This window comes from Lepisosteus platostomus, chromosome 4 (genome assembly GCF_059453375.1).
Source record: "Lepisosteus platostomus isolate fLepPlt1 chromosome 4, fLepPlt1.hap1, whole genome shotgun sequence".
Taxonomy (NCBI): Eukaryota; Metazoa; Chordata; class Actinopteri; order Semionotiformes; family Lepisosteidae; genus Lepisosteus; species Lepisosteus platostomus.
The window spans coordinates 16,335,858-16,355,714 of NC_142614.1; the positions used below are offsets into that span (position 1 = coordinate 16,335,858).

General features: G+C 39.8%; 1 protein-coding gene across 1 annotated transcript in view; it reads left to right on the top strand.

Moving 5' to 3' along the window:
• The window catches only part of nnt (nicotinamide nucleotide transhydrogenase), a 61,433-nt gene extending 50,502 nt beyond the window's left edge, over window positions 1–10,931 (top strand). Inside the window, exons 20-22 of the mRNA XM_088628741.1 lie at window positions 5,649–5,767; window positions 6,107–6,222; window positions 8,926–10,931. Coding sequence (XP_088484867.1) covers window positions 5,649–5,767; window positions 6,107–6,222; window positions 8,926–9,072 — 382 coding nt within the window. The 3' untranslated portion in view covers window positions 9,073–10,931. The remainder of the gene's footprint in view (window positions 1–5,648; window positions 5,768–6,106; window positions 6,223–8,925) is intronic.
• Window positions 10,932–19,857: the final 8,926 nt, after the last annotated feature.

Consider the following 19,857-nt stretch of genomic DNA (forward strand, 5'->3'; position numbering starts at 1 on the left):
GAACTGAGCACTAGACTATGAACCTTTAAGCCAAGAAAAAAAAAATAAAACAAGAAATGTAATGGGAAAAGTAATTGTTCCCATTAAAGAGCAGTTTTGTCCATTTTCTGATTAAGATCTCCAGGCTGCTGTTCATCAGTTGTTGCACGTGACCTTATTTTGGATTGCCAAAATCTGCAGCTTGTAAAAACCTGAAATGGATCAAATTGCTCTGCAGTTGGAGGCTTAGTCTGGGTTGTTTGCGCTAAAGAATTTAAAAGAAATTCCCACTTTGTAAGGGAATTGTGGCGCAGGCCATCTGCATACAATTATCTGGCTAACTGTGGGGATTTGAACGTGTATAACACTTTCTTCCTGCTGCTTTTGTTATGAATTGCCCGACCTGCAAACGCTGTAATGAGGCCAGTCCACCCGGCAGATCAAACAACAGGTCCAGACCCCCCCATTAACCCAGCTAACTGTCCCTGCACACTGCCCTGTCATGTGAGTGGAGGCAGCAACCAGGAGCTGTGGTAATTTTCTCCCTCCTTTTGATCCTGTCCTGCAGCTGTCACCGATTATTGCATGTGTAATTGATGGAGGAAGTGGGTGGCCTGGGTGGACACATTCTCTGGCATTCCCCTTCTGATAGTCTCTTGTTACCAGGTGAAAAATGAAATGGGCCATTTTTTGAGTGGGTGGGTGGGTTTAGGGAGACGTAGTGACATAGTGGTTATCATTGTTGCCTTGCAGGGCTGGGGGCCTGGGACAATTTCAGACCTGGGATGCTATCTGTGCGAAGTTTATAAATTCTCTCCATGTTCATGTGAGTTTCCTCCGGGTGCTTCAATTTCCTTCCATAGTTCAAAGACATACTGGTAGGTTAATTGGCTTCTGGGAAAAACGGCCCTGGTGTGAAGGTGTGCATATTTGTGTCTGCCCAACCAGCGTGAATCCTGGCTTGAGCCCACTGCTTTCCTGGTTAAGCCCGGCTCCCGCCATGACCTTGTCCTGGATAAACAGGATAGAAGGTGGATGAATGGATGGATGGATGGATTTAGCTAAAAGCAGCATGGTGCATTGTGTGGTTGCCATTGTAAGTCTCATTTGGAAAGGTTTCTGCAGTTCCACTACTTTCCAGTGACTTTCTTTAGGTTTGTGTCCTGTGTTTGTGGACAGCACAGTGCCGTGGTCTGTGGTGGTGAGCACTACTGCCTCCCCTATCTAGGATCCTGGGTTCCCCCCATGCTCATGTGGGTGTTCACCAGGTGCTCTGATTTCGACAAACACAGGTTAGATTTGATTTGTTAATCTTGTCCCTTGCATAGGGTAGAAATGAGTTTGTTCCTAGTAGTGACTGTGTAGCATGTGGAGGAGATGGATGAGAAGCTGAACAACCTTCTCTCATTTGTGGACTTTATGCAGGATCATTACCACTGCCGTGCACTACTTCTTAATTAATTCACTTTAATACATACAACTGTTTGGTAGTGTCTGTATGTAGTGTCTGTATTTGGTAGTGTCCTAACTCTTGTCCTTAATGCCAAATTCAAAGCTCAGCTAGCAGCACTTCTCTTTGAGCTTCTCTTCTATCTCTTTCAGCTTCTCTTTCATTGTTTAGGGGGTTTTGCCTAAGTCAGTTTTTTCCTGGTTTCACAAATTGGTTACAGCAAGTCTATTGCCAGTAAAATCACAGTAATTGGAGTCTCTATGCTGTTCTGCACAGACAGCATTCAGAAGTTTCAATATGACCTGTCAGTATTTTATACTGTATATATTGCCTCAAGTAGTCTTTCTCAGGAGAGGTCACTTCCTGCAACTGCCTGTTGCTCTGTTGCATAAATCAAGGTTTGCTTTGGCAAGGCTGGGGTATTAATAGTGTACTGAAATTACTCCAAGCTCCATGAAGTCCCCTTCTTCCTAAATAAAACAACTTAGAGTTAAGCAGTTTTGGAAGGAGAACAGAAGAATAGTAGTCTATAGTGTACAGTTTTAGAATCAGTACATTTCAAATTTGTATTTGCATGGCGCAGATGCCATTTTCAAGAATTGTGGTAGCACGTTTCCATGTAGCATGGTCATTGTTTGGTCCAAATGGGGTGTCTATTGAACACTTAGGGTAATTCAGAGCCACCTGGTGGTGATTTTGTTTTCTATTGCCTATAGATCTGTAGTTGCCCATGATCCTGTATGTATGCCCAGCAGTTTTCAACTAAAATGGGTACATGGTTATAGATATATTCTTCTTGGAAGACATTTCAAGACTTTAGAACAACCCTGTATATTGTATATAGTCTGTATATGAGTTTCAGTGTTCATTATTATTTGTAAATTATATTTGGTTTAATAACTTTCTCTCTTAAGTGTTTCTCATGATAGTTTATGTTCAAGTGAGTGTGTGTTGGATGGGGTCTTAAATACCATTCTGGAATGAAAATGCTTTTTTCCAGATACCATTTGATTGAGACTTATTGTGGAGTGAAATACCTCCAATTTGTAGATTCATTTGTCCAAACTATTGGCTGGATTTCTCTTTTTTTGTATGTGGTCTCTCTGGATCAGTTGCTTCTTCTGACCGGGGAAGAAAGAGGAGACAGGCGAGTCATTGGAATCACAAGTCATGCATGGCCTGCTAGCATTTGTGCAGTTAGACAGACTTAATACATAAAATATACATTGTGTATTATACATGTAAAATAATAATACATGTAAAGAGCCCATGAAAAGTCAAATGAAAGGACAGGTGAGATGTGCATATATGTGCGTAGAGACTAGACTGAAAACTCCTTCAGTGTGTCTTAGAGCAGCTGTCCTGCAACATTGTCCTCTACCTTGGACTGCTACTTTCCTTAAATCAAAATAAAAGATTCTGACAATCCTTTTTCTGTGTGAATGAGTACAAAATAGGGATGGCCACGCAATCTTAAGGTAACGGTAAAACCTGCTTTATCTTATGCCCATTTTTGGTTTTTCTGTAAATTGAGAATGGAGCCTTTTCTAACCTGAAGTTGATTGCAGGTATCGACATTGAAAAAGAAGTGCATCATGGGATTTTTAGTATTATTTCATTGTTAAAGTTGCTCACTGCTATTTTCAATAACTGTATTGCATGACCTCCCCGACCACAGAAGCCGTATCAGTCAGTTGATCAGTCAGATGAGTGATCAGGACTGACACATCCTGTCGATTTGGTACACTGCGGGTGGTGCAGTTGATGGCACACAGTGCCAACATAGCACTAAAGGGGTTAAAAATGAAAGCACGGTTCTATGTGTGGATGGTTTCATTGACAGTCCCGTCTTCCCTCGCAGCCAAATTCCAGCTTGCTGCAGTTTAATGCGCAGGAGAAATGGGAAAGGAATGATGGAATACCAGAACCACAAGCAGCTTGTACTTCCACCAAACCAAAAGTATTCACAAGGAGAAGTAAAGAGAGTACACTGGGAAAATAATTCCTTAAAAATGGCCTCAATTTGCCTTGTTGAATTTTTCTCCAGTACTGGAGGTTTGTTGGGTTCATTTCCCTTCCTGCCGCAAACATACCACAGGAGTAGTTTCCCAGTATGGCATGAAGACCCGATATTAATGTGAGAAGATTCAGCTCGACTGTGCATTCAGCTCGCTTGCCATTGCTTGCATCAGGAAATGTTATTGGCATATTCACTACACAGACATGCTGGGTGTCTGGTGGTGTGTCTGTTCCAGCCATTTCACTGCATCTTCGGATTGACATTAGGTTCTGTCTTTTCCTTTTCTGTCAGAAGTCAGCTTTTTGAACAGAGGTAGAGCAGCACAGTTTCTAATCATATTAGGATAATAAAGAGAGAGAATTATCAAGGCCTAATAGGGAAAGATGGATGCAACTGTGGAAAAATAAAAGAAAAAAGCCTCAGCTATAAACTGAAGTTCCTTGCAGGGGTGAAAGGTGAAATAGATTCAGATCTTCTGTTCTTAGTTGGATTAAGCAGGGCTTGAATCAGGCTTTAAAAAAATCATTCTGTGCCTACACATTGAAAGCTTTATTTTTCACAGTTTTAAGATAAGGTAATATCCGTCATAAAAAATCCATGGACCCATATTCACTGTATCGTAAGATAAAACTAATGTTTTAGCTCAGATGAAGCATCTAAATGCGGTTGCAGTTATAAAATAGATCAAAGGAATGACATGCACACAGAAAAATAGTTGCTTTGGGCCTCATTAAATTAGATAAATACCAGTCTCACAACCTCATATTGACGTATAAGTGGATCAGCATAAGAGTATTGGGATCATGGACCTTCTTTCATTGAGGTCCTGACCTAATCTTAAAGGAAGCCTGTCAGAGTACAGTTTGCATTTTCTTAGGGTTAACAAAGCAGAACCAGCTGGATGGAATTTAGCATCATATAGTGCAACATGAACAGATAAAAACAGAAGACCTGGGTGTTTTGACTTTCATTGTTGGGGTTGTTTATTGAGGTTTGTATTTGTCATCATTCAGGTGTGTTAGTTGAAATCTTAACTATTTGGACTTAGAGGAAAAGCCACTGACATACTGTTGGAGTTGTCTGATAGATTACGTGTTAAAGATCTGTTTTAGTCTAAACTGTGGAGGTGAATTAATTAGTAAGTTGAGTAGAGAATGAATAACATTCTGTGTGCTGATATTACTGGAAGTAAGGACTGAGTGCAGAAAACAATAAGCAAGCTGATCGATTTAATCAGTTAGCACCAGTGAATCAGGGTCCAGTTGTAATGAAAACCAGCAGACACAGCGTTATCTCAGGACTGGAGCTGAGAACCACTGGCTTCACCCTACCAGTGTGAAGGAATTTTAATTTTCACAAAATGTCTAATTAGTTACTAATTTATGTTTCAGACTGCTCCAGATCAGCATATTTTTCAGTGCCTATATCTAGCTAGATCATCTGCCTGCAAAATGTCTAATAATTGGAAAATAGTTCGTATTTACATGATGGCAGCATTATACATTGTGGTGTCATCAGCAGTAGGTAGATGGATTACATTTACAGCTAATTGTACACATAAAATTTAAGGTTGGAACAGAACATTGTTACAAGTCAAGCAGTGCTTTTACCGCATCTTTTGATGTGTCAAATGCTTAGTTTAGAACTGCGTGTCTTGGCATAAAGACATACTGTATCTGCACAGAACACCACTACGTATTAGTCCATATGTTGTACGTGGTGAACAGGGATCTTCTTGTCATTTGATACAAAGAAAAGTATTTATGCATAGCCACATGTGCCACAGTAATTCTCCTCAGGAATTATTCTGCTTATTATGTGGGATATGAGACCGATGGATAATATTTGACTTCCAGCTCAAAGCTAAGGGGATGCAGTTGCTCAGACTGTTTTGGTGGAATCCTGCATGGGCTTGTTACCGACAACAAGGAGTATATTTTAGGATGGCATTAAATCATTCTTGGTTCCATAATAGCAGAGGATTATCAACTTATGAATCAAGTTTTTCTGCATTGCGTACTATGACTTACCAGAGCTTAGTTATGAAATCTGTAACACTCCACCCATAATCAACTCAAAAATAATATTTATTTGGTTGTATTTTATGCAATGTTGAATTGGTCGGCCATTGCCACAGAAGCTTGTTTGAATTTATCCTGTCTCATGGAGCCCTGTGTCTTTGTCCTTGTCTCTTTCTAGGTTTGGTATCCACCCAGTGGCTGGACGCATGCCAGGCCAGCTGAATGTGCTGCTGGCAGAGGCTGGAGTGCCCTATGACATGGTCCTGGAGATGGAAGAAATCAATGAGGACTTCCCAGGTAGGAGTGCTAACTTGGTCACACCTCTCCAAATCTTGCTTAAAAACTCTAGTTGACATACATGTGATGAATTGCTTAATAAATACTTACTTTTTACTGCTGATTAAACTACCGCCCCCCCCCCCCCAAACACGCATTCGCACTGGGAAGAATGCATAGATATGGTAATATAGTCATGGCCCACTCTGTTTCTATAGTGTTCATTTTCAGTCTTATTGAAACTTTAATGTATGACAAATCTGTATTCCTGCCATCTGGGTTGTTTGGCAGCAGAGGTTGTAATTGAAGTATTGTTATTGAGGATGGCAGAATTATTTTTCTGTTTCTTTGGTTTCTTAGAAACGGACCTGGTCCTCGTCATCGGTGCGAACGATACTGTGAACTCGGCAGCTCAGGAAGACCCCAACTCCATCATCGCAGGCATGCCCGTCCTGGAGGTGTGGAAGTCGAAGCAGGTGAGGGTCACCGGAAAAGCAGCCAGAGAGGTTTTCAGTGGAAACTCGCTCTTTAAACTGCTGGTGTCTGATGATTCGTTCAAACCATTATAAAAAAAGATTTTTCTTTTTTTTTTGGGTGGTCCTGCACTTAGTCATATAACATCTATATAAAACTTTTTGTTGTAGTTCAAAAATTGGTTTGGCTGTATCTTGAATTTGAAATGCAATTAATGTACTCTGGTGAATACCTTTTCTTCTTTCCATAGCTCCTTTGGCTATGGACTACCCTTTCCTCGATTTTAATGTTTCCAAATTCTACTGTGGAGCAGATAGCTGTGAAAATTCTGGCATATATGTGAACGATTAAAGCAGTAATTAGCTTTCTTAGTGCGGAGTGCAAACCTTTTCACACACACAAATAAAACCATGAGTAGTGTTTTGCAATCACTTGTGTCGCCAGGTGCGTGGTACATACAAAGAGAATTCACACCGTTCCAATTAATAATGACGAACCTCTTTCAGTGGGGGTCTATTTGGGACGAGCAAGTGCAAATTAACAGAAACAGAACTCATCTGTTTTAACCACTCTTCGTCTTGCTTGATACCCATATGCTTGTTTCATACACACAGGGACAATTTAAAAAAATTGCTTCAGCTGATTAATCACAGCTATCCTTAAACCACCCCCCACACACAGTTTTACCATTTCTTCTTAATCAAAATGGATAGTGTATAGCACAATACCTGTGTGCTTGTCTATTTCTTTGGATCATAGATAATGTTCAAGTAAAGTTGTCTTAAAAAACCACAGAACACACATTTGTTTTGTACGGCAGCCTTGTACTCTGAAACTCTGAAAAGTGGATTCCCTCTGCTCGGTCTGTTCCTCTGAAGTCAAGGAAAAGATACACTCAAGTTCTGACAGTATGTGGGGAGGATTTGTAAGAGAGTTTAAAATCTGTGTTGATTGGAGTTTAATTTTTCAACATATCAGCAACTGCTGAGAAAAACTCAGTTTTATCTGTTTTTGCTTAGGCAGTCATTAGTCGTTGGTCGATAGCCTGGCCAGATCCACACTGAAGCCCAGTCTTGGAACCACTTTCTATCGAAGAGTTTAAACTTAGATTCACTGATTATGCAAAATAATGTTATATGTGCCAGGATAACCATGACCCACCAACCATTAAGTAGGAAACCTGCCTAAACAAAACAAAAAGTCTGTTTGATTGCCTCTGTTCAAAGTAATGTCCTGGGTTTCCATTACCTTTTTTCCCAGGTAATGACTGAAGCACAGTCAGCACATGACTAAATGCATGTGTTGTTGACAAAGGCAAAGCATACACATGCTGGCCATAATACTAGCCAGCAGATTAATGTGAGCTTACAACCTGTGCATTAGTCTATATTGCCCAGTGACAACTGTACAAAAACAGCAACTCATTTAGCATCCAGTATATTAGAATTGCTCAACACTGTGACTCTGCTTGGTCTATATGAGCCCTTGAATTGGTTGTGAAATTGTGGCTGAACATTGACTTGAGCTTCTTGCTCCAAATATTGTACCACGACAATCTTTATTTTCAAGACTAGTTTCCAACATAGCTTACCAAGTATAGGGAAAGTATTTTCTCTTTAATTATAAACAAGTAATCAAAATACTTAGCAGATACAAATAATTAGCCAATTAAAGAATTAAGAAGTGGTGTAAATTGACTAAATTGACCTTTTAAAAAGTAAGTGAAAGCCTTCTGAATTACTGAAAGAGTTACAAATGCTGAGCACTATACTGCAGGCAGACCACTGTGTCCTTGCAATGAAGGAGAGGTCATTTGAAAGCAGAAAGCTGGTTTCTAGAATAATTTTGTGTATGGTCACATCTGTGATCCCTTTAAAATGATTTTGTTCATGTTATTTTGTAAAGAAAACAATGACATTTTCAAAAAGAAATGCACAGAGCCCTCAGCTGTCTGACACTGGAGTACTCTTTCAGGCTATGTGTGTGTAGGGGGGCAAACTGCCGCAGAGGGACTATTTATTGAGATATAAGGCATGTCAGGAGCTTGGTTCACTTTCTCAATAAAAGCAAAGTGATTTTTCTCTCACATTCCCTTGACTTGCCAGCAGGCCCCATGAGGTCAGATTGAAACAAGAGACAATAAGCCGCTGAAGAAGACAATTTGAATCTTTTCAGTATTAATCGAGGTGTCTGCAGTCCTGCTTTGTGCGCAGTTACACTTGTGATTGAGCTCTTCAGGGTGCTGAATTAACAACTTCTCCAATCACAATAATCTTTGAGTGCTTTTAAAACAAGTCTGTTGTTTTCAGCGTTATGGTATTCCATTTTTTGCAAACTTTGCCTAAAGCTTATATTTTAAGAATTCTTCTGTTTGGCTGTTTTGTGCAAGCACAGTAATTGCTGTCTAATTTTGCATAAACAAAGGATGTCCATCATCACCTGTCAAGACTCAATAATGACACCGTTTGGGAGATCTGAAACACTGGATGAGTTTAGATAGAAACGAATGCACTTCTATTATGCCCAGCTTTCAGCTAAGGCAGTTGTACATTAACTTTGGGAACGCTCAAAGGGTCAGTAGCAGAAAAGTACAGACAAACGGTAATCATACAGCACAGCAGTTAGTCAGAAGATGCATGAGTCAGGAATATGTGGATTTAGCCTTGCAGCCGAAGCAAGTTTTTTAATTGCTCTAACCTTTCCAGATCATTGTGATGAAGAGGTCCCTGGGTGTGGGCTACGCTGCTGTGGACAACCCAATCTTCTACAAGCCCAACACAGGCATGCTGCTGGGAGACGCCAAGAAAACATGTGACGCCCTGCAATCCAAGGTCCGAGAGGCCTTCCAGTAATCAGTCCAGGCTTGGAAAAGGGATGCAGTGTGCACAGATCCCACATATAATAACCCAGAAAGGGCATACAGTAGACACAAGCAGAAAACAATACATGGTTATACTCTCTTCCCAATTAGTTTAGGAGACCATGTGAATTAGAGGTTAGCCCAATGTTTCTAAAAGCATTACATTTGTTAAAATTCTTCAATTGATATTTTTAACAGCAAGCGAAATCTTCAAAAGGTAGTGCCACATTTCATTGAATCCAGTGTTAACTCAACCTTCCTCGCCTTTTCTCCCTGTCGAATCACTGTACTGGAGAAATCTTACTGTAGCATAAGGTTTTTCGAGGAAGGATCAAACAGAAGTTGTAAGTCGTCCAGTTTGAACATTTTATTACTAATACCCGGATGGGTAGCTAATTATTTAAGTTCACCTTGAAGTTGAAGACTGAACTAAAAATTTATGAATCAAAATTCATGGAACTATTTTTTCGTCAGTTTAGAATGTGTTGCGAGTTAGATTTGTGTTCTTGTTGTGAGTTCTACATGCCGTTTGGGACTTCATGTAGTCAACGCAGTGAAGGAAGTGGTCTGTAGCTGTCAAGGAGTGATATTCAGCGTCATCTGAAAGAGTCAAGAGAAATGCTTTCAGTATTAAACAAATTCAAAGGTAAAGCGGGAGAGTTGACAAAAACCCTCATTGATGCCACACGAAGAGTAATATTTTCTCAAAACGACATCACGTACACCTGAAGAAGACAGCAATACTTCATTTCGCATTAAAGCTTAGACAGCTCAAGGGCTAATATTCATATAATGAGGGAATATTTGCAAATTGCAGCTCATTATAATGTATGCTTGTGTAGAGACAAGTACACAGAAGCAATACTACCAATAGACTGGTGGTTGTGACTTTTCTTGTTAATGTTAAATTCTAAAAATGTTAAATGATGAACAGCCCATACTCCACTAATGGGTTTCCCAATCGGGCATTAAAAATCAGTTATTACCATCTCTAGAACTACCAATTTCAAAGCATTAGATATAATGTTCAGGCAGTAAACATTGTGTTTGTGGGGGGAGAGGCAGCATTAATTTTTTGTATGCGCCAACATGATTTTTATTATTTAAAATTGGCTGCACAGAACTCTTCGAGGTATTGCCAAAGTAATGAAATGCTGACAGTCTCAAAAAGTCGTGCGATCCATTCCATTTGCTCCTCAGTGGAAGGCGTTAAACTTAAGGTGGGTTTAAAAGCAAATCATCTTTATTGTTTTTAAACAAACCTTAATCTGAATATGTATACTAGGACCTTACATGTTGCATAAAAATAGATAGATAACATGCATGACCATCACAACATCCCTACCTCTGTAAGCTTGATAACCTGACCAGTTCTTGCAGTTTCTTTAGAAGAGACTTGTTTCACCCGCAATACTTTTTTGATAGCTGCATCAAACATAGGCATGGTTTCTCAGCACCCCTTGTATTTGGTAGACTTGAGTTTTTGCTTGCTGAAGCAGCCCAGCTGTATGTTTTTACACCTAGATATTGTTCAGTGCACTCTTGTTAAATCAAAAAGACTGGGAACATTTTACTTCAAGGCTTAAGTTGCAAATCCTGTGTCTATGAAAATAGAAGGGTCCAGTAAGCTAAGGGAGGTTTTACTTTCTTGGTCCAGTAGGCTTAACAGCAAACTGTTTTCTAGTACTTTTTATACACATCTTGTTCCTGTTCATTAAGACTGTCATGGTTAATACCAGGTTCGTGATGACAATTCAGAGTTGAATTCAGCCAAGGAACGCAATGAAATGGTTTTTATCTTCAGACAGTTTATCATGGAACCTCAAAGACAATAAAGTGACCTGACAACAACTTTGACCTTCCTGTTTTCTTTGCTTATTTTTCTTTGTAGCAAAATTTAGTTTTTGCTGTATTGAAAGCACTCTGCCACATTCAAGTCTTCAGGAATTGCTTTGATGTTTCTTTGTACATCCACACTCAGGACAAAAGTTGCAATTTGAAAACTAGTGGATGGACTCCTCCTGCTTGCCCAGGATCCTGTGAACACAGTGTGCAATCAGATAAAAGCTAAGATTCAGACCTTAGCATCTGTCAGATGCACATTACACTGCAGCCAAAAAACCAGAAATGAGTTTTTAAACTGTGCTGGATTCTAAATGTAAAGTATGACAGATTGTGAAAACCCACAAACGAAAGAAAACTGAAAAACATTTGAATGAGACAGTGAGACCGTCTAGTCCCAGTTTCCAATTAAAGTATAAGATTAAAGAAAAATGCAGTTAATCGGGACAAACCACATTCATGTCTGGCAAAAAAAAAAACTTCTGTGGTAGCAAATGGTGTTGAACTACCACAACAGCAACAATAAGAAGCAACACTTGTCAGTTGAAGGAAAACAAGCGGTAACCATGGATTTGGGCGTAATAGCAGGTAACTTTCCGCAGGATGCTGATCAAAGCGAATGTATTGTCGGCTCGTTTTTACAATGGGACATCTGCATTCTTGTTTACAAGGAGGCCTACCTGTAAGATCTTTGAGATTAAATCTAGGCTGTGGTTTCTCTCGTTACGCGGCTGGCTGTCTCTCAAAGGTTCCAGCGCGGATTTCAGCCCAGAGCACAGCATGCTTTCATTCATCAGCTCCAATGCTACAAATAGTCTTTTATTCTCCCCCTCCATCTGTCTCCTTAATACCACTGTCTGGAGCACACCTAATACCCCAGCATTTAACACATCCTATTCCGTGACACTCATCACTGTTGCAGCTACTCCTTGTTTGTTCTGCACGTTGCTCTGCTACTGTTAATGATTAGGAGCAAGGAAAATTCAAGTATGTTTCGGTCAGGCCACGCTTTGTATGAAATGACCTGATCCGATCAAGCTCTGCTGTAAAGGTTTAGATTTAATAAATAGCATTCTTTCAGTAATGCTGCAAAAAATGTACTCCAAGGGTTTAAGCTTCTCTATCTTCACCTGGAAGAATTTTTGACCAAAATTCAGACTGTGTTTTCTAAACTATAAGTTGTGTGTAGAAAAAAGCGATCTAGGGAATTGTGGCACACTAGTTTTGTTATTTGAAGATTGCATTTCTAATACCACCCTGAAGACTTTTGTTATTGAAGAAAACTTTTATTTAAAAGTTCATAATGGCAGACTCGAAAGTGTTTATAACGACGGCAAAAAATAAATTTCCAGATAGGAAATTCAATCTAAGTCAGAAGTGTTTCTCTTTAATAACCTTGCAGACGTTTTTTGTCAGAACAGCGTTACCTCTACTTTTTTCCCCATTTCTGTCGGTGTTCTAGGCTAGGGGTGGACAGCTTGCAGCCCAAGGGCTTTATGTGGGGCCATGCTGTAGACTTTGATTGGCCACAGTAGTGACCCTCCCCAATTTATAGGTTGACCTCCACGTTCTGCTACTAACCCTGCCAAATTTGGAGCTGTTGCAGAATTCATTTGAGTTGCAAATACTTCAGCATGAGAAGCTAGTGTTTAGAATGATGATTTTCAAACCATTCAAATCTGAGCACATCCCTGGACAATGGAATTTGGTGTGAATAGGCATCCCATCCTAGCAGCATGAATGTGCCTCGCACAGTAAGAATAGGGTGGAATGAAGTTAGAAATGTATGTAAGCAATGTATAAGTTCTCAGAGTTTGTTGACTTGTTGCATTCTTCAACTAAGTGGTGTCAGCAAAGAATATAATAGCATAGACTTCAAATCAAGGGATGTCAAGTAAAATTAATACAATATACTACATAGGCTCCATCTGCAATATGGTGTTTAGTTTTGGCCACAGTGTTTCAAGGAAAAGATTGTTTCTGTATTTGGCAGTAGAATGCAGTGCAATCAAACTAATTCCTGGTCTTTAAAGAATTAAATTTAATCAAATTAGTTTGGCTTAGAACAGGGAAGATTATGTGAGGACTTGATTCAGGTGTTTGAAATTCTAAAAAGCAGTGACCCTGTCAGTACAGGGGACCTACTCAAAGGCCCAAAACAATACATGGACTCTAGGAGTAAAGAGAGGATTAAATTGAGGATCATTCACAACAAAACATAAGGAAATGACCTCCCTACCCATATTGCTGAAGCAGATTCTGTGGGATCTTTGAATAACAAGAAATGGTTTGATAAACTTCTTTAGTTATCAAATCACTAGACGCCAGATAAGCAAGATGGGTCAAATGATATCCTCTTCTTCATAATCTGTATGTTCATAAGGGGGAACATTAAAGGAAAACCAGAACCAAGCAGGGAAAAAGAGGAAAAACATTCTAAGCCTCCTGGGAAATACTGAAATGTCTCCCTTAACACCTGTTTCAGTAGTTAACTGTGTTGGATACAAGCATTAGAGGTAAACATGAGCACAGATGTACAAGTGCAGAATATGAGCGCTGTTTTACTGTTTTAGTTGAGTTGTATATCCATCACCTTTTCTATAAAAATATTTTAAAATGTGCTTTTAATGCACTTGTGGCCTCCAGAGGATACAGGTCGCTGAATAGAAAGGCATCATAGAGCCATATGGCTAACCATACTTTTTAAAATGCTCTTAAGAAGCACATAAGTAACAAAAGCAGCTCTTTGAGCAGTTGTTTGACTTGAGCTCATGGTTCAGGCTATCCACCTTCATGTTTGTGTTCATGGATCAGCAGCAGCCTCAGTAATGTCATCGGCATCACAGTGAAGTCAGTGAAGCAGCCCCAGTGATGGTGGAAACATAAACTTAGTGAACATTAAGGTAAAGACACAGAACTTGCTGTTCAAGCACCAAGGATGGACCCGGATGTGACTGAGCAAAACTGCGGACTAATCCCTAATGGATCAGGATCAGGAGCGAGCTCAAAGATCTGCTGCATGGTGAGCTCATAAGTACTTGTAGGTTTAAGGACAAGTGGACAAATTGTCAGCTATGAATGAAAGTAAGTGCTGGTTCTGTGCCAATCATGAATATTTTCCTGGGGAAGAAACATCATAAAATACAGGAAAATAATTCAATTAAACATTTTCATCCTATTCATAATGTATAACTCTCTCTAGAGTCGTGTACATATATTCTTTTATTTCATTAATTGTGGTAGATTCAACAGGAGCAATCATCTCTTAAATCTTGCAAAGATGATGTTTTCTCAGACGTACTGATAAAAATCACCATTATACAAGCTAAAATGATTGCTCATTGTTGCCTTTATGGCACTCTGACTTAATCAAGTTGAAATGCATCTCACATTTTGTTTTGCATTTTATCTTGCACATGTGTTCTGAGGCTTTAGGATTTCGGAGGACAGGTGAAGCAAATGAATAGGCTTGCATGTGCACTAAATGTGGGCTGTTTTCATTCAGTACAAGTAGCACTCCAAGTTACTGGAACTCTGACAGCTGTTTCTAATAACAACAAGTCAACAGATAAGTGCATTGCGTGAACTAAGCTTCTCAAGTGTCGGCTGATTTGTCAAGGGATGTTTAACTCTTTAACAGCTAGGCTGGCAAACAAGTAATAACTGCTGCCATAAAGAAAGTTCGTAATTCCTGTTGAGTCTTTTTTTTCTTATTGGTGTCTGCTCCTTCCCTGTATCCCAAAGCACATGATTTTTTTTTCTCCATTGGTACCTGCATTTGTGAGTGTCACTGTCATCTCTGCCTCCTGCTTCTCCTGTTCCATGTATTTTTTGGCCCCTCGATCTTCTCATTTCATTCCATAGCCATGATTTATGAAATGAGCCCCAGTGTCAAGGAGAGTGATCCCATTGTTGCATGGTCTTGGATTTCAGGGTAAGATGTGAGAGAGAAGAAAATCAATGAAAAAAAAAATGTCAAGAAGTCAACCAGACTCTGATGGTCTTCCTGAATGAAATTAATCCTGCTTTGGCTTGGACAAAGGAGGATTGCACACTGTTTTTGTCATACAAGTGTATGCACGTTTGCTGGTTTTGCAGTGATTTGGTTAATACTGTACATAATGCAGTTTATAATGAGGGGGTCCGAATCATCCAAAAATGTTTACTTATTGAACTTACTCAAGCTTTCCCTGTCGATGAACTCCTCTCAGACACTCCTCAGGATCACATTTTCTGTTATAATAGCTTCTCTTCTGTGATGTTTTTATACCAGAAAGTGCCTGTTTTGGAAAATTACCTGTCTAAATCCTGCACCCCTGTTTTAAATGGTTTAAAAAGCTACCCTCCTCACTACAACTAGCAGGCAGAAACCAAGGAGCAAGGTGGGATAGCTGTCTTTGTCATGAGCTTGACTAAGCCTTTGGAGTGTGGAATGTGTTTCTCTCATTGACGCATGTTCCATCATGACGTGTAATTTGGGGGTACATTTGAAATTGTACTGAGATAAATACCTCTGGTGGCTGGTTTGAGTCCCTTGCTCTTTTTAACAGGTGGCTCTCTTTGTTAGAGAGTAGGAAAACCCAGGAATGTTTATTAGGTGGCAGTGAAACAACAATTTTAAGGTCAGGTCTGCAAACGCATCCTTAATGCTTACTGCAGGAAGAAATGCTTACTACTGGGGGTGTGTCTCACTGTGTGATAAGGTCTTTGGACATTTTTGGCCTAAGTAGCTCTGTGGCATATCACACAGTGACAATTTGTGATTAGGGAGCTAGATGTTTTAAAATATTCTAATGACTGGTTATTTATCACTCGTTGTACTGCTTTAGATTAACCTAGATCCACTCTGTCAGCATAGTGAACTGGCCCAAGCTAACTAACTCTGCCTGGAATGACCTCAGGCATCTCAGAGCTCTCCAACCTAGTTATTTCCACAGCTGCACTCTTCGGCAGTTGCTGATTAAAGCGCAAGTCTACACTGAGCATCAAAAGAAGCTTCTCACTTAAAACTGCATGTCATTCTGCACATCAGTGACAAACTTGATGATGTCCTTCAGGGTGGTCGACACAAACACCCTGAGTAATCACTATGGAGGACTTGGCTCCACTGCTGTTGAGTCCACCTGAGTTGTTTCTCCAACATACCAAGGACACAAAAGCACCGTTCACTTGGTCCACAGTGCATATTTGTTCTGTTCCATGTTTTTCTTTATTTTCAACAGGTTAAATTACCTCAACACCTGTGTTCAACAAACTTTCTCACTAATGAAGTAAGTCAGTGCCTGTGCAACAGTTAGAGTCACTCAAGTGTATCACAGCGAACCAGTTATGCATGACAAATTCTAAAATCCACATGCTTCGTTTGTCTAAAAACTTACATACTATACATAGGTGGAGTAATACATTTCTTTTTTGTTCTCAGTATATTAATACAATGGCAAGACAGAAAACTGGTTTCTGATTGTTCTGTCAGGTACCTGAGAACTTATGCAGTATTATTTAAATGCCCCTCTTTGAAGACTCACAGGTACTATTTTTGGAGGCAAAAAGGTAATATAATTTTCACCTGTAAAAATCATTTTTAAAGCAGAAAGATACAGTGTCATGCAAAAATATCACCCATTTCCAATCATGTCCCATTTTGTGGAATTCCAAGTTGTGTATGCATTTTTAAATTTTTAAAACTTGAATGCTCAACTTTTGTGAAAGAATTGGTGAAAGAATTAATGTCAGGTAAAAACAGTAAAGAAAAATTGAAAACTAAAATATGTTGATACTTAGTGGAAGCTTCTTTATCTTTTTGAATAACTCTCTCTAGCTCTTTCTCTTTTCAGGTTTTCATGATTTCATTCAGTTTTTATTTTCTGCTTGACAAAAATAGATCTTCTTGGATCTCTGTTCCTGCAGATGAAAGATCCTATCCGCTTTTTGTAGTTTACACTGTTTTTTATTATAATAATAATTTATATTATTATAAATTGTTAATTCCCAGTCTTATGTTACTCTGAATTTATCTATGATTTTATAGTTATGTACAAAGTATTTCAACAGTCTTGTTTCTGAAGATTTCTGCTATTATCGGGTTTTTATTTTCTTTAGCTCTGATAACAATGGAAGGTATATTTTTGAGGCTTAAATTAAGTTCAGCAATACATTGCTTTCACTGACACAGACCAGAAATATCCCTGATGATTTGTCAAATGAACAGTAAAGATTTTAGGGTAAGACTGGAGATTAGATATTGTTGGAAGAAAACTAGCCTGCCTTGATTGCACAGTGTTTCAAACTAGCTGAAAAACAGAGCCATAGCATGCTCTTCTGATGGTATCTGGGAAGCTGCACATGACTGATTCCCAGGACAAGTAATTCCATTTTCAAGAGTTCTTATTCTTTGGAGAAACTTTGAAACAGAGCCTCCTGTGACTGCTGTCAGAACTTTGGTGAGTCAATGGCGTAATTTGTTGGGAATCTTCCTGGACAGCAAATTCCAAGATTTTCTACCAGATTCAGTTCAGAACTTTGGGCTGTCCAAGGATATTCAATTTCTTATTCTTTAGCCAGTCCAGTGCAGCTTTGGGTCACTGTCCTGCAGAAAGGTAACTTTTTGCCACAGTATAAGGTCTGAAGCAGGTTTTTCACCTTCCCCTCACTTACAAGTGTCCCAGTCTTTGTTGATAACAAGAAGCCTTGTTACATGATACTGCTACCACCATTCTTGACAGTAGGTCAAGGTCAAATTTTATCGTTTGACATTTAAGTGAAAATCACTTAATCACAGTCTAGGGTGACTCCAGCCAGAAATGGCTTCCTTCTTGCCACTCTATTTGTTTTTGTGAAGTGACTTGGAAATTGTTGACTCATTTATATATTCTGCCATCTCAGCCTTTGATCTGTGTAGGTCTTTCAAAGTCACCATTGATAATGGCTTTCCTACCCAACCATCTTGCTTGCTCAGTTTGACAGACTGATCTATGCAGTATCTGGGTGGTAAGGTACTATACATTACACTTCTTTTAGACTTCACCATGTACAAAATGCTGTTCAGGGTCTTTTAAATGTTTTTTTCTTCAACTTTATTTTTGTATTGCATTTCACGAGGAATGACGGCAGCCGAAAGCTTGGGAGAAATTAGAATAATTTATTGAGATGTGGAGATTTGGCGTAACCTGCTTGGCTGAGGGCCAACCTCCCGGCCGTTGGACGGGGAGGATAGGACCCCCATGCGACCAATGGGGTAGCTGCAAAGGTGGAGAGGGGGTGGAGGAAGGATGCAGAAAACGAACGAGGAAGAGGAGAGGGTGAAGTTTGATATATATGGAGACCGGTTGCTTACGTCAGGATTAGTGAGAACTGTGGCAGCTGTGTCGAATGAGCTCGGCTGCTTTCATTCCTCCCGAACTTTCATTAAAAACTCCATTAAAAGCTCCTTGGTCTTTGTGGATACATCCATGCTTGAAATTAATGACCTGACTCCCTGAAAAGGAGGTGAATAAATAAGCAATCGGCATGTTTGTTTTTTTCCATGCAGGTCTTGCTGATATTTAACTTCATTCACCAATAAAAATTCCCGCTTAACATTGTGGTTTTAATTAAAGGGGGAATACATAAGTTGTAATTTATCGAAATGGGACACCATTGGAAAGGAGCAAATACTTTTGCAAGGCACTGTAGAAAGTGCCAGGAGTTGGTGCAAGCCAGGACCAACAGGTGCAGAAGATGAGATCTTTAGATTAAATTATTTTTCGTTAGATATTGATTGAGCTCATTCTATTCTTTGTTCTGTTGAGGGCTGTCCTAGTTTTTTGTTTGCAATTGTGATGCTAGTGGTCAGGCGAGCAGAAGTAAGAGTTCTGGGATTGTACTGTAGATTAAATTCCATTTGAGACTTTGCACTTGTACCCTTGAACAAGGGACTTCACCTGTACTGTTCCAGCAAAATACCCAGCAGTATAAATGGACTTAAAACCTCCTGGGAAAAACTAAGGTTGCTGCTGGAAGAGGTGTTAGTGGGGCCAGCAGGGGGTGCTCACCCTGCGGTGTTCATGTGGGTCCTAATGCCCCAGTATAGTGACGGGGACACTATACTGTAAACAGGCGCCGTCCTTCGGATGAGATGTAAAACCGAGGTCCTGACTCTCTGTGGTCATTAAAAATCCCAGGGCGATTCTCTCAAAGTAGGGGTGTAACCCCGGTGTCCTGGCCAAATTTCCCATTGGCCCTTACCAATCATGGCCTCCTAATAATCCCCCTCTATGAATTGGCTACATTACTCTGCTCTCCTCCCCACTGATAGCTGATGTGTAGTGAGCGTTCTGGCACACTATGGCTGCTGTCGCATCATCCAGGTGGGGCTGCACATTGGTGGTGGTGGAGGGGAGACCCCATTATCTGTAAAAGCGCTTTGACTGGAGTGTCCAGAAAAGTGCTATATAAGTGTAAGCAACTATTATTATTATTATTATTATTATTATTATTATTAAATGTAAGTTGCTTTGGATGAAAGTGTCTGTTGAATACATTCTGAATGCTCCTCACAAGAGGATCTTGATTTGAGACACATGCATGTCACATTTAATTACAGATGTTCTTATTATGTGCAGGTGTCTACTATCGCACAAGTCTTTTGTGCTTGTCAAGTCCGAAAAAATGTATACATTTTGACTTTATTGATTTGGTTGACCAACAAGCCAGAAAACTAGTGGAATGTTACAAGGCTGTGGTGCTTCAGAGCAGCAGATTTCCTGGACATGAGCTTGGAATGTAATGCTTTTGCCACACGGTTTTAACAAGACGCTATGGGATCACAAGCAGACGCCAAGCAGAAGAGTCTGTCCTCATTCTGGTCAGCCTGGAGTTACCACAGCTAGAATAATGGGACGGAGAAAGCTAAATGGGGTCACATGACTGACCATCATTAAGACTCCTCTTCATGGCT